General features: G+C 40.6%; 1 protein-coding gene across 5 annotated transcripts in view; it reads left to right on the top strand.

The window, feature by feature from the left end:
• Window positions 1–15,207, top strand: part of LOC132405521 (glucocorticoid receptor-like) — a 119,485-nt gene that overhangs the window by 78,861 nt on the left and 25,417 nt on the right. For all 5 annotated transcript variants that reach the window (XM_059990399.1, XM_059990401.1, XM_059990398.1 and 2 more), the window contains exons 4-6: window positions 3,168–3,284; window positions 7,650–7,913; window positions 13,888–14,032. In XM_059990399.1, coding sequence (XP_059846382.1) covers window positions 3,168–3,284; window positions 7,650–7,913; window positions 13,888–14,032 — 526 coding nt within the window. The remainder of the gene's footprint in view (window positions 1–3,167; window positions 3,285–7,649; window positions 7,914–13,887; window positions 14,033–15,207) is intronic.

The raw sequence follows: 15,207 nt of genomic DNA, 5'->3' as shown, positions 1-15,207 counted from the left end.
ACCTCAATGCCCTATCATTCACTGTGTAAGACCTAACCTAGTAGGTCCTACCAAAGCACAACACCTCACTTTTGTCTGCATTAAATTTCATCTGGCAATTTTCAGCCCATTTTCCAGCTGGTCCAGATCTCACTGCAAGCTCTGATAGTCTTCCTCGCAGTCCACTACACTGGCAGTGTTGACGCCATCTGCAAATGCGCTGATCCATTTAACCACATTATCATCCAGGTCTATCATATAGATGACAGACAACACTGGAACCAACACCAATCCCTGCAGCACTCCACTAGTCACAGGCCTTCAGTCAGAGAGATAACCATCTACTACCACTCTCTGACTTCTCCCACAAAGCCAATATCTAATTTAGGTTACTACCTTATCTTGAATGCAAAGCAACTGAAATATCCTGACCAACCTCCCATGCGAGACCTTGTCAAATTTTTAAAAATCAAAATAAACTTTATTCAAAAATAAAATTATGTACAGTAAACCATTCAGTGACTCTCAGTCCTTTACAAATGTTTCCATTACAGTCTTTACATTCCCACACTTCAGCCACCCACATGGCACTCTGTTACTTCATATTTACATACACTTGTTGAGGGGTATACACCCCGCTCCCTTAACCCTCGACTCCTGCGGGAGAAGAACCCTAGACTGTGGTCTTTCCCCACCGGGCCCTTGCGGTGGCTGAACTAAGTCTGAGTGTGTCCCTCAGCACGTACTCCTGCAGCCGAGAATGTGTCAGTCGGCAGCATTCCCCACGGACATCTCCATGTGCTGGTAGACCATCAAGTTTTGGGCTGACCAAGGAGCATCTTTCACCGATTTGATGATCTGCCAGCAGCACCGGATGTTGGTCTCCATGTGCGTCCCCTGGAACAGCCCGTAGATCAGAGAGTCCTCTGTTACGCAGCTGCTGGGGATGAACCTTGACACTGTCCCTTCTAGCCTCCTCCACACCTCGGCGAACCCACAGTGTGCAAAGAGATGGGTCACCGACTCCTCCTCACTGCAGTCCTCCCGTGGGCAGAGGGGTGTGGAGACAACATTCCGGGCGTACAGGAGGGATCGGACTGGGAGGGCCCCTCTCACCGCCAGCCAGGCGAGGTCTTGGTGCCTGTTGGTGAGGTCTGGTGATGAGGCATTTTGCCGGATGAACTGTATGGTGTGCTCAGGGAACCACCCCACTGTGTCCATCATGTCCTTCTCCTTTAGTGCCTGCAGGACCTTACATGCTGACCACTGCCTGATGGCCCTGTGGTCAAAGGCGTTAACCTGAAAGAACTTCTCTACAAAGGACAGGTATGGCAGCAACGACCAGCAGACAGAGATGTTGCATGGTAAAGGGGCCAAACCCATCCTTCGTAGCCAGGGCAACAGGTAGAACCTGGGCACATAGTGGTACTTGGTGCCCACGTACCTGGGATCCAAACACAACCTGACACAGCCACACACGAAGCTGGCCATCAGGGCGAGTGCAACATTGGGAATGTTTTTGCCCCCATTGTCCAGGGACTTGTTCATGGTGGTCCGTCTGACCCGCTTCACCTTGGATCTCCAGACGAATCTGAAGACGGCCCGGGTGATTTCTGAGCTGAAGGAGCTGGGGACTGGCCACACCTGCGCCAATTACAGCAGCCCTGAGAGCACCTCACACCTGATGACCAGGTTCTTGCCCGCTATCGATAGGGAGCGCCCTCCCCACAGTCCCAGTTTCTTTTGACATTGGCAGTCCGCTCCTGCCAGTTCTTGTCGCATGCCTCGGCCCCTCCGAACCAGATCTCCAACACCTTCACGTGATCAGACCTGATGGTGAAGGGGATGCTGGATTGGTCAGGCCAGTTGCCAAAGAGCATGGCTTCGTTCTTTGTGTGGTTGACCCTGGCCCCCAACGCCTGCTCGAACTGTTCACAGATGCTGATCAGCCTGCGAACTGACCTCAGATCAGAGCAGAAGATGGTGACATTGTCCATGCACAGGGAGGTTTTGACTTGGGTCCCTCCACTGCCTGGCAGCTTCTCCCCTCTTATGCCCTCATCCCTCCTGATGGTTTTGGCAAAGGGTTCTTTGCAGCACACGAATAAGATGGAGAGAGGTTAGCCCTGCCTGACTCCAGACCTGATGGGGAAGCTGTCTGTTTCCCACCCATTGACTTGGACTGCGCTACAGATGTCTGTGTGGAGCAGTTTGATCCAATTCTGGATTCCCTCCCCAAATTCCTCGCTAAAGTCCAAATAGACAACATCATCCTTGCCTTCATCCATGGCACAGTAAAATAGTGATTAGCACAACACTTTACAGTACAGGAGACCCATGTTCAATGCTCACTGCTGCCTGTATGAAGTTTGTATGTTCTCTCCTTGACAGCGTGGGTTTCGTATGGATGCTCCAGTTTCCTCCCAAGGTCTAAACATACCAGTTCATAGATTAATTGGTCATTGTAAATTGTCCTGTGATTAGGCTAGGCTTAGATCGGGGGATTGCTTGACAGCACAGCTGAAAGGCCGGAAGGGTCTATTCTGCCTGTATCTCAATAAGTAAAAAAATTAATCAGCCGGTACCTCACCTGTTGTTAAGAATGATTAAAATTGCTCTGGTAGGACCCCTGCAATTACTGCGCTTGCCTCCTACAGGGTGCGAGAGAATACCTTGTCAGGGTCTGAGGATTTATCCGCCCCAATTTGCCTCAAAATTAAGGCTATGGATGACTCTTTATCTTAAGGTGTTCCATGGTCTTTATGTTGTTTCCACTTTGTATGATCAAACATTGGAAAGTCCTTTGTCTTATAAATGTAATTACTTCATTCAGCAATACTGTGTTGCCATTCCTGCTTCCTTCACAATCTCCTGGTCTTCCAAAGGTCCGACTGCTTAGATTGTTCACTCTTTAATATTCCCAAATTAGTTGTATGTGCCTTTGGAGCAACAAATGCACAGCAGGACAGGCAGCATCTATGGAGGGAAATAAACAGTTGATGTTTCATTTCTTTTCATAGATGTTGACTGACCTGCTGAGTTCCTTCAGTAATTTGTGTACTTGTCCAGGTTTCCAGCATCTGTAGAATTTCCTGCATTTTGCACTTTATTGCCTCTGAACCAATGGGAAGTTCTAATGTTAGTACTGGTAGTGATATCTGCATTTAATTTTACTGTTTTTCTTGTAGGGCAGCATAACTACCTCTGTGCTGGAAGGAACGATTGCATCATTGACAAGATCCGTCGAAAGAACTGCCCAGCTTGCCGTTTTAGAAAGTGCCTCCAGGCTGGGATGAACCTTGATGGTAAATGTGGTTCACCAATGTATAAGAAATAATGTTAATTTGTAAAAGTCAAGCCATTAAGATCAAATGGTTAAATGCTCAGGTAACGGGAACGTTGGTAATCAGAAATATCTGAATACCGTTGCATCTAAATCAGAGATATAATATGTGCTGTGGGATTAGCAAAACTGATCATTTGTAATTTTTATAATGAATAGTTTGGAGCACAACGACAAAGCTGTTTTCCTGAAGATATTTTGGAGCATACTTGGAATTGTATGGCATACACCAAGTACATAATTTTAGCTCCTTTTCCAAGGAACAATATAGTTAGTTTTGTGCTATATAAGTTTATTCAATAGAATTCAGGACTGAAATAATTGCTTGTGAGAAGAAATTGAAGGATTAGTCTATTTCTAAAATTTTAGAAGAATGAGAATCTGTCAATAATAGACAGATGTTGGGAGACTATTACCCTGACCAGCAAATATATAATTAGAAGATCGGTGATTGGAAATACAAAGATGACCATTTAGGACTGCTGATATTAAGAAATGTGTTCATTTGACTTGTGATCCTTTCAACTCTAATGCAGATACTTGTGAATAGTCATTACACAAGTCATTAAGTATATTTGTTGCTGAACCTGCCAGTTTTGTAGGTTCCAAGGCTATGTACAAATATTTGTATAGTCCAGAAAGATGTAGTTTAGGTTGATAAGGTAATTGAATGGTAGAACAGACCTGAAGATCAAATAAACAACCTTTGATCCTTTGTTGCTTTTCTTGTATTTAATCCTCCTAGCAAAACCTCCTGACATGGCATTAACCTCTGCGTAACGTAGTGATAAGAGTGAAGCTTCTGATGTAGTTTCTTCAGCTTCTATAGCGCAACTGATTCTGTATTTACTTATTTGTACTTCATCTATCTTGTGTTCTGCTCGAGTTTGTCTACTACTTTTACACCAAATCTCAAGGAATGCCCGTATAAATCCAGATCAGCCCTGTTCTTTTCACTTTGCCACCTCTACCCTACAATTATTTATGCTTGTGTCAAACAAGTATTAGCTTTCTCTTTTTGCCAACCCATTGTTGCCCAATTTCTGCAGGCTTCAAATAAATTTTAATCCTATGTTTTGTGTATTTTACAGTTGACTATCAAAACTTTATTAGTTTCAAAATATTGGCGAAGGATATAACTGGCCCACAGATTAAGATTCTGAATTAGAGATAGGCCACTTTTGATGACATTGGAAGTGATTTGGCAAGCATAGGTTGGGATAGGCTGGGTTTTGGCAAAGTGAGACCTTCAAAAGTGAAATATTAAGAGTACAGAATCTCAATAGGTTTCAATAGGTATTTAATGTTGGAGAAACGTATACAATATACATCCTGAAATTCTTTTTCTTCTGTACATTCCAAAGATAATAAAAAAGTAAAGCTGACAGATTTAGGAGACCTTGACTGTTGATTATCGAAGGATATTGAAGCCCTGGGGGATTAAAAAAGGAGACAGATCAGCTATAGGCAATTAGGAGCAACTGGAGTGCTGAAAAAGTATAAGAAATGCAGGAGAAGACTTACCAGAAAATGGAATCCTTGTGCAGAATTCCCCAAAGGTTAACTTGCAGGTTGAGTGTGGCGAGGAAGGCAAATGCAATGTTAGCATTCATATCAAGAGGACTAGAATATAAAAGCAAGGATGTAATATTAAGTATTTAAAAAGCACTGACGAGGCCTCATTTGGAGTATTTTGAGCAATTCTGGGCCCTTTATCTTAGAAAGGATGTGCTGAAACTGGAGAAGGTTCAAAGGAGGTTCATGAAAATGACTCGAGGATTAAATGGCTTGTTGAATGAAGAGTATAGAATACAAAAGAATGAGGGATGACCTCATTGAAAGCTATCGAATGGTGAAAGGCCTTGATAGAGAGGATATTTCTTATAGTGGGAAAGTCTAAGAGCAGAGGACACAGGCTCAGAATAGAGGGCCGTCCTTCTAGAACAGAGTTGATTTTTTTTAGCCAGTGAATGGTGAATCTGTGGAATGCTTTGCCACAGACAGCTGTGGAGGCTGTCTTTAAGTATATTTAAGGCAGAGATTGATAGATTCTTGATTGGTCAGGGCATGAAGGGATACGGAGAGAAGGCAGGAGATTGTTGCTGAGAGGAAAATTGGATCAACCGTGATGAAATGGTGGAGCAGACTCAGTGGGCTAAATGGCTTAGTTTTGCTCCTGTATCTTATGGTCTTAAAAGTCAGGAGGGCAAAAGGAGGACTTGTGGATGCCCTGGCAGGCAAAGTGAAGGAGAATCCCAATGGCTTCCATCGCTATGTTAAGAGCAAAAGGATATCAAGAAACAATCTTGAAGATCAGTGTGTTCATCTATACAAGGAGCCAAAAGAGACAGGGGAAATCTAAAATAAATTTTTGCATCTGTATTTACTCAGAAGACAGACAGTCTGTAGAAATAAGGAAACAGAGTAATAAGTTCACTGGCCATATCCAGATTGTAGAAGAAGTGTTTGGTGTTTTGAGGCAAATTAGGGTAGATAACCCAGGCCTTAACCAGGTGTCTCTTTGGACCTTGTAAGAAGCTAGAGCAGAAATTTAGAGACTCAGGCAGAGATATTTAAAATGTTCTTAGGCAAAGGGTGAGGGGCCAGAGAACTAGAGGATAGCTAACGTTGCTCTGTTCAAGAAAAGCTGAAGCCAGGTGTCAATTCTGAGTCAATTATTGGAAGCTATTATAAGGGACGGGATAGATGAGTATTGGAAAATCAACATGGTTTTGGGTGTAGCAAGTCAGGTCCAACAAAACTTTGAGAATTTTTTGAGGAAGTTACCAAGAAGATTAATGAAGGAAATGCAGTGAACTTAGACTACATGAATTTTAGCAAAGCCTTTGACAATGTTCTGCATGGGAGACTGGTCAAGAAGGGAAAGTCATTATGTATTCAAGAAAAAGTAGTCAATTAGATTCAATATTATCTTAGTGGGAGAAACCAGAAAATGCACTGAGATATGAGGTAGGTCAAAGCATCCAATATTCCTTGAAAGTAGCATCACAAGTAGATGGGGACATAAAGAGATGCTTTAGCACGTTAGCCTTCATAAATCAGGACATTGAGAATCATGTTTAATATCACCGGAATATGCCTTGAAATTCATGATGAGCAAGGGAATTACTGTTTCACTTGGATAGATTATTTTAATCCTTCCATGACAGGAAGAGGTAAAAGGCAAATGTTGCATCCCCTGCAGTTATAATGTGAAGGTGTTGTGGGGTGGGAATTGAATGTTCAAGTTCAAGTATATTGACATTCAGCCATACACATGTATACAGCTAAAGGAAACATTTTTCCTCTGAGGCCAATATGCAAAACACAGTGCATACAGTAGAGATAGAGAAAAACTGGGAGCCACTGAAGGAATGGTCTAAAAGTGGTAAGTAGGGAAGATGTGCCTGGCAGTGGAATCTCATTCCAGAGGGCAGAAATTCAGGAAGATGAGTTGTGAATGTGGAGACTGGTGAAGTGGAAATGAGAATAAGGCCATTTCCTATTCTTTCTCTGTCAGTAGATATGTGGAAAATTAAACAGATGTGACTGAGGACCTGAATTATATTCTTGTTTCCTGATAAAATACAATAAGTGGACTCTAGATAATAGGGCCATTGGTTAATCGCGGCAGCTGTTTATTTGGGACTTTATGTTGTTTCATTTGGGCAGGCAACTGTTGAACATTTTTTAACCAGTATCAGTCATGTGGCTGCTAGACACTACACCATGCTTGGAGCAAACAGTTTTTAAGTAGCATCACTTGCATGTTTGTGTTCAAAAAGCAGTGATTTTTGTCACTGGTAGTTAGAAACTAATAAACAATATGATAATTCAGAACTATTTTCCTCACCAAGGTTTCAAACATTTATGCTTGGAAATGCCATAAATGACTGGGAGTAAACACGTTACTCAGCTTGTCTTTTTTATGCTTTATTTTTATTTGCATAAAACTTCGGCAAATGCTTTAATTGGGCCAAAGTGTACCTGTCCCAATTAACCAGAATTGTATTTCCCATTTCCAGGTATTTTTAAGTAATTTACTGCATTGTGGTTCACTGGAATAAACACTCTCTGCATAGTCTACATAGCATTTTAAATATATTTTTGAAATTTTGTGTTCAGAAGTTGTGATGTTGCTGGCACTTACTGACTATCCCAACATTGTTGTTGAAAAGAGGAGTTGGTTAAGAGTTAGCAATACATCTATTAATTAAATCATGATTTGTAAATGCCATGTTGTCAATCATAACACTGGTCTTTCCGATAAGTTTAGCTCTCAGATTTGATATCCACAGTAAATCTAAATCCAAATTTTTGTTTATAGCTCGGAAGATGAAGAAAAAGGTGAAAGCACCACATACCAACAGCTCCGAAACTACTTCAAAAGCAGTTTTACAAGATGTTTCTTTAGTTCGCCCTGTTTTGAATCCAGCTGTATTAACGATCCTTGAGGTAATTGAGCCAGAACTCTTGTATGCAGGATATGACAGCTGTCTCCCTGATACACCTCACCGGCTTCTGTCAGGATTGAATAACTTGGGTGGGCAACAGATGATCTCAGTTGTGAAATGGGCAAAATCTCTACCAGGTAAGTGATCATCCACTGTGTTTTGAAAGTTGGTAAATAATTCTTTAAAAAGACATTTATATTTAAGAAGAATAAATATGTCACCATCAAAAGATTATGGCAGTTAGGGAATGATGAAATATTTAATTACAAGGATTATATTTGAATTATTGAATTATGGAACTGGCACACAAATGACTTTTTTTAAGGTTGGGAACACTGGCTCCATGTAGGTGGAAAAGAATAACATAAAATTGAAACAATACTGTGCCTCAGATTGTTCAGTCTAGTGATATACAGTGCTTTAAAAAAGTATTCAGTCCCTACAGCTAGTTTTACATTTTACTGACTCATTTTCTAAATTTAAAATGGAGTGTTTAAACTAATCTACAAAACATTGTGTATCGTGTCAAATCCAAAGAAAAATTCCAAAACTTAACCACAAATGACTAAAAATCAAAAAATAAAATTGAGAGGCTGAAAATATATTTATCCTTTTGTAATTATATGCTTATTTTTTGTCAGGTACAACACCGTATATTACCTTACTGATTCACCCAGTTTTTGATCATGAAAATTAGAGGATCACCTGTCTTTAATTGATAAGGATAAATACAACCCCCCCCCCCCCCCCCGTAAGGTCCAAAAGTATGGTGGATTTTCAACAGACCAAATCAAAATGTAACAAAAGAACGTTCAAAACAAGTTAGGGAAATGATAATAGAGAAGCACAAATCTGGGGAGGGGAACAAGGCCATCTCAAAAGCACTGAACATACCTTGGAGCTCAGTGTAGTTCATTGTAGAAAAAGTGGAAAAATACGAAATCACAGACAGTCACACTGCCTAGGTCAGGTTGCCTTTCTAAACTTAGTTGCTGGAGAAGAATGGCACTTTTGAGAGAGGCTGCTGTGATGCTATCAGTCACTGCAGAAGTCAGAGGCTGCAACTGGAAATGAAGTTTATGGCTACACAATCTCTTAGGGCCTTGTATGAAAATGGTATTCATAGAAGAGTGACAAGGAATAAGACCTGTCTTAAAAAAAAGCAAGCAGTAGCATATCCTTGTCCATCAAGATTTTGCAGTGTCACTTAGAGGATAGTGTAAGTACGTCTTCTGATTGGATGAGTCTAAAGTGGAATCTATTGGCCTCATTGTGGTGTAAATTTAATACCACACATCAACCAGGTAACACTATCCCTACTGAAGACTTGTACCTTACATTTTAGGAACAACTTCTTTGCCTCCACCTTCTGATTTCTGACCACAAAAAAACAAATTTCACAGTGCAGTATTTGCATGAGATTCTGAGATACTGAAAATCCACAGCTGCAGACACAAAATGCTGGAAGAACTCAGCAGGTCAGGCAGCATCTGTGGAAAGGAATAAAGAGTCAGCATTTTGGGCCAAGATCTGATGAAGAGTGTCAGCTCAAAATGTTAATTCTTAATTCTTCTCCATAGATACTGCCTGACCTGTTGAGTTCCTCCAGCATGTTCTGTGTGTTCCATGACATATGTCAGTGATAATATACCTGATTCTGACTCTTGAGCAGATCTTGCTGGCAGTGGCCCACTGGCAGCTTGCAAAATCCGTTCCCTAGCTGACAGAGCTCTGAGAAATGTTAGTTCAATCGATCAACTCTGGCAGTTAGAACCATTTAAAATGTGTAAAAATAAAAATATAAGAATTAAAAGAAATAAAATTGACTAAAATCACAAAAAAAAGAAAACATTAAACCAAAATAATTTTGCAAACAAATTACCTTCATTCCCACAATTTTCCTTAGACCCTAAAGTCACAGAATCTGTATGATCGAAGAGATAATTTCTCCTCAGCAAGTTTTAAAGAATTTCTATAATGAAGGAGTTCTGCTGAGCTTCACCAGCCAGATTCATTCCAATATAAACTACATTAACTACTGGCAACAAAACAAGGTCAAGATTGTCATTTGACAGAATCACCAAATCAGTGCGTGTGTCTTTCAAAACTGTAAAACAAACACATTTTAATAATACAAAAAATTACTGATGAAAGTGGCAGATGAAAAGTTCAATAACTGATCGCAGTTAAGGTGACAGTTCTGCTTTGAAATGCATCTAGTGTACAACGTTTTAAAAGAGCTTGTTAAAGAAAAAGGAGTTTGTCTTTGTTACTGTTTCTTTTATTATTCATTTCTCAAATGTAATTATAACTGCCAAGGCCAGCATTTTCGCATCTCTAGGACTTTCCTCCTTGAAGTGAAGGAGGAGAGAGGTGACATGGTAAGTGGCATAGATCATGTGGACAGTCAGAGACCATTTCCTAGGACAGAAACTGCTAATATAAGGGGGCATAATTTTAAGGTGTTTGAAAGAAAGTATGGGGGGAGGGCTTGTCACAGGTAATTTTTGTACACAGTGGTAAGTATGTGGAATATGGTGCCAGGTTGGTGGTAGAGGCAGATACATTAGGGACATTTAAGACACTTTACATAGGTGCATGGATAATAGAAAAATGAAGAACTATGTAGGAGGAAAGGAATATTCTTTGCTTAAAGTTGACACAACATTGTGGGATGAAGGGCATGTATTTGTGCTGTAACGTATGTTCTAACTGCCTCTGTGAAGTTGGGTGAACCACAGTGTAGTTTTTATGGTGAATGAGTCATACCCCCCCCCCCCACCCATTGCTGTTGGGTATGGAGGTACAGGATTTAGACCAAGTGTGAATGAAGGAATGTTGATGTATTTTGAGTCAGATAGTCAGATCTGAAAGGAGACCTGCAGGTGGTGATGCTCCCTTGTGCCTGCTGAGCTTTTCCTCATTCATAGTGGAAATTGGATAATTGTGAAATGCTGTTGGAAAAGCCTAGTTGAATACTTGCAGTAGATTTTTTGTAGTGTTCCCTGCAGCAATGGTGCATCAGTGGTATAGGGAATTCACGTTTTGGCCGGTCAGTGTAGTGCTCAGCCAGTTGGTTGTTTTTGTTCTGGATGGCATTGAGCTTCTTGAATACTGTTGTTGCTATGCTGAATCAAGTAGGAAGAGATCATTCCATTATGCTTCTAACTTATTACTTGTAAGTGATAGAAAAGCTTTGGGGTATCATTTGTTACAAATAAGACAGCCTCTGAGTTGCTTTTATAGCCAAGTTATTTGCCATGTCCTGTTCAGATTTTTGACATTGATGGGGTCTCCACAGTGATAATGTCATTGATTCTTTCTTGTTGAAGATCATTCCTTGGTACTTCTGTGGTACATGTATTCTTGGTAATTTCAGCTGAATCAAGCATATGAGTTAAGCATGGCCACTTTGCTTTTCAAGCACGTTCCTGATCTGATTGTAAGGTCATATCAGCATGCCTATCAACCTTTTTTTCTCTCCTTTGCCTATTGTCTACCCACCTTTCCTTTTAAAATAAATCCAAAGATTGCCCTTTGAGAAGTAGATCCAAAGGCTCATGACCCTCTGAAAGAAAAGTTGTTTTCTCATTGCCTTCTTAATAGAAAACCTTATTTTTACACTATTCCCTGATTGTAGGTTCTCCCAAAGGAGAAGGTGACCTCAATATCCACCCTGTCAAGATCCCTTGGGATGATTCATTCAAATCTCCTGAACTTCAGCAGAGACAAGCCTAGACTGTCCAATCATCTCTTGTTAAGGCACCCTATGTATTACTGTAGTGAACCTACTCAGAGAAACTTCCAACATGTTAACCTTCATAAGACCATAAGACATTAAGAGTAGAATAAGAATATTTGACCCATTGAATCTCCTCTGCTATGCCATCATAGCTGATTTATTCTCCCTTTTAGCCCTACTCTGCTGCTTCCTCCCTGTAACCTTTGATGTTCTGAGTAATCAAGAATCTATCAAACTCTGCTTTAAATATACTCAATGTCTCCACAGTCGTTTATAGCAGTGATTTCCACAGATTCACCACCCTCTGGCAAAAAAAAAGTCCTCCTCATCTCTGTTCTAAATAGACGTCCCTCTGTTCTGGGGCTGTGCCCCTTGGTCCTAGACTCTTCTACTATAACACAGTCCTCTCCATATTCACTCTAGGCCTTTCAATATTCGATAGGTTTCAATGAAATACCCTCTTATTCTTCTAAACTCCAGCACGTACAGGCCCAGAGCCATTAAGCGCTCCTCACGCATAAAATCTTTCATTCCCAGAGTCATTCTCATAAACCTCCTCTGGAACCCTCTCCAATGCCAGCACATTCTTTCTTAGATAAGGGGCCAAAATCTGTTCACAATACTCCAACTGCAGTCTGACCAATGCCTTATAAAGCCTGAGCATTGTATCCCTGCTCTTGTATCCTAGTCTTTGGAAAATGAATACCAACATTGTCTTTGCATTCCTTACCATCAACTCATCCTGCAAGTTAATCTTTAAGGAATCCTGCACAAAAGCTTCCAAGTGCCTTTTCACTTCTGATTTCTGAAATTTCTCCCCATTTAGGAAAGACTCTACACCTTTATTACTTTTACCAAAGTGTATGGCCATACACTTCCCTACACTATTTTGCACCTGCCGCTTCTTTGCCCGTTCTCCTTCTCTGACCAAGTCCTTCTCTGCTACTTTAACGCTACCTACTACCCCTCCACCTATTTTCGTCTCATCAGCAGATTTGGCCACAAAGCTATCAATTCCATCATCGAAATCATTGACATAAAATGTGAAAAGTAACAGTCCCATTACCCACCCCTGCGGAACACCACTGGTCACCGCAGATAACCTGAAAAGACCCCCTTTATTCCCACTCTGTCCACCTGCCAGTCAGCCAATCTTTTGTCCATGCTAGTATCTTTCCTGTAATACAGTGGACTCTTATTCTGTTAAGCATGCTCATGTGCGGCACCTTGTCAAAGGCCTTCTGAAAATTCAAGTAAACAACATCCACTGACTCTCCATCCGTTGACTATCCTACCTGTTGTTTTCTCAAGGAATTCTAACATATTTGTCCAGCAAGATTTTCCCTTAAAGAAACAATGCCAACTTTGGCTTAGTTTATCAAGTGCTTCGAGTACCCTAAACCTCACCCTTAATTATGGGACCCCAACATCTTCCCATCCACTGAAGTCAGGTTAACTGCTCTATAATTTTCTTTCTTCTGCCTCCCTCCCTTCTTAAAGAGCTAAGTGACACTTGCAATTCTTCAGTCCACCAGAACCATTCCAGAGTCTAGTGATTCTTGAAAGATCATTACTAATGCCGCCACAGTCTGTTCAGCTACCTCCTTCAGAATCCTGAGGTGTAATCCATCTGGTCCAGGTGGCTTATCTACCTTCAGACCTTCAGCTTCCCAAGCACCTTCTCCTTAATAATGGCAAGTACACTCACTTCTGCCCGACATTTTCAAATTTCTGGTATGCTGTTAATGTTGTCCACTTAAGTTTGTCCACTGTTTCTTTGTACCCCCATTGCTTCTCTCCAGCAGCAATTTCCAGTGGTCCGTTATCCACTCTTGGCTCTCCTTAGTTTATACAGTATATCTGAAAAAACTTTTTGTATTCTCTTTTATATTATTGGTTAGTTACCTTTTTATTTCATATTTTCTCTCCTTATGACTTTGTTAGTTGCCTTCTGTTGGTGGTTAAAAGATGCCCAATCCTATAACCCCACTAATTTTTTGCTGTATTATATACCCCCTCTTTTCATTTTATGCTGTAATTGACTTCCCTTGTCAGCCATGGTTGTGTCATCCTCCCTTTAGAATACTACTACTTCATCTTTGTGATATACTTCATCTTTGTGATCCTGTGCCTTCCAAATTCCCGCTAGAAGCTCCAGCCGTTGTTGTCCTGTTTTCATCCATGCTGGTGTCCCCTTCCTTTAGTAAAAAGTATAGATTTCTAAGAGCCATTTCCACAGATTTTTAATTTTGGTGGAATATTTAAACTTTCTGTTAGAAGATTGTGCTAGGGGTAGATGGTATGATAATGCCCTTTCATGATTTAATTGTTCAGGTGGGATCATGTTGAAAACTGGTTTCTTTCTGCAGGATTCAGATCCTTACACCTGGATGACCAAATGACACTGCTGCAGTATTCTTGGATGTCTCTCATGGTGTTCAGTCTTGCTTGGAGATCTTATAAACATACCAACAGTCGCATGCTGTTCTTTGCACCAGATCTTGTCTTTGATGAGTAAGTACTGTATTGCAATTTCAAAAGTTGTCTTTAAAGAGCAAAATGATAACATTGTAACTATTATTATTAAGTAGAGGTATGAAACAATATTGCCAAGTCCCTGAACTGAGGTTTGATCCAACTGTGCTTAGTTTAACTGTACATTCCTATGTTCTGGAGGTATTTTTATTCTCACCAATGGGTTGCTTTTTGTTTAAAAGGGAATTGGATAGAAAGTAATGTAAATCTGAGAAAAGGAATTTCTCTTTATTTCACTTCTGATTGGCCAACACCTTATTCTGAAACTGTGATCCCTGGTCCTAGACTCCTTAGCCAGCAGAACCAACTATACCTCAAGTTTCAACAAAATCTAGCTGTCTGTTAAACTAGAGAATTTAGCCCATCTTTGTCAGAGTAATCTTTTCACACAGAGAGTGGTGGATGCATGGAATGTACTGCCAGCGAAGGTGGTAGAGGCGGATATAATAAAGTAATTTAAGAGACCCTTAAGTACATGGAGCTTGGAAAAATAGAGGGTTATGCAGTAGGGAAATTCTAGATAGCTTCTTGAGTAAGTTACATGGTTGGCACAACTTTGAGGGCCGAAGGGCCTGTAATGTGCTGTAGATTTTCTTTGTTTCTATGCTAAGTTCTATTCCTGGAAGCATCGTCATCCTCTATTCACAATCTCACCTAGTTCAACATTGCCAGCAAACTTGAAAATATTACTGGATCCCTCAGCAAATTGCTAATATGGATATGTGCTTGAGCCTAAACTATTCATAATGTCTATGGTTCTCCATCAGTAACAGCTTGCCAAACTTGAAAATAAAGCATTCTGTGTCATTCTTTTACCCCAATTCCATCTGATCCTGGGTCCATGTATAATGGAGGATGATCAGAACAGTATTTATGTGATGAATGAGCGCAGGCAAGGTGAAACATTTGGAAATGTAGAAATTATCCTTTGTTGGAAGGTTTGCTAACTCTTATCTTGAAAGTGGGGGAGCCTGCTGTGCAGAGGGTATAAAAGATACAAACGCTTGTAGAATTTCTGTGACTGGAGAAACAATGTTGGAAATCTGAAACAAAAACAGAAAATGCTCAATACCCAGCAAATCATTTTATTCTAACAGAAAAGATTAAAGCGAATAGTGGAATGTAGGACAAAGATTTGTGACAAAGCATAGAAT

This window comes from Hypanus sabinus, chromosome 15 (assembly GCF_030144855.1).
Source record: "Hypanus sabinus isolate sHypSab1 chromosome 15, sHypSab1.hap1, whole genome shotgun sequence".
NCBI lineage: Eukaryota > Metazoa > Chordata > Chondrichthyes > Myliobatiformes > Dasyatidae > Hypanus > Hypanus sabinus.
The sequence above is the reverse complement of the archived record's forward strand: the minus strand, read 5'-3'. Positions and strand labels throughout refer to the sequence as shown.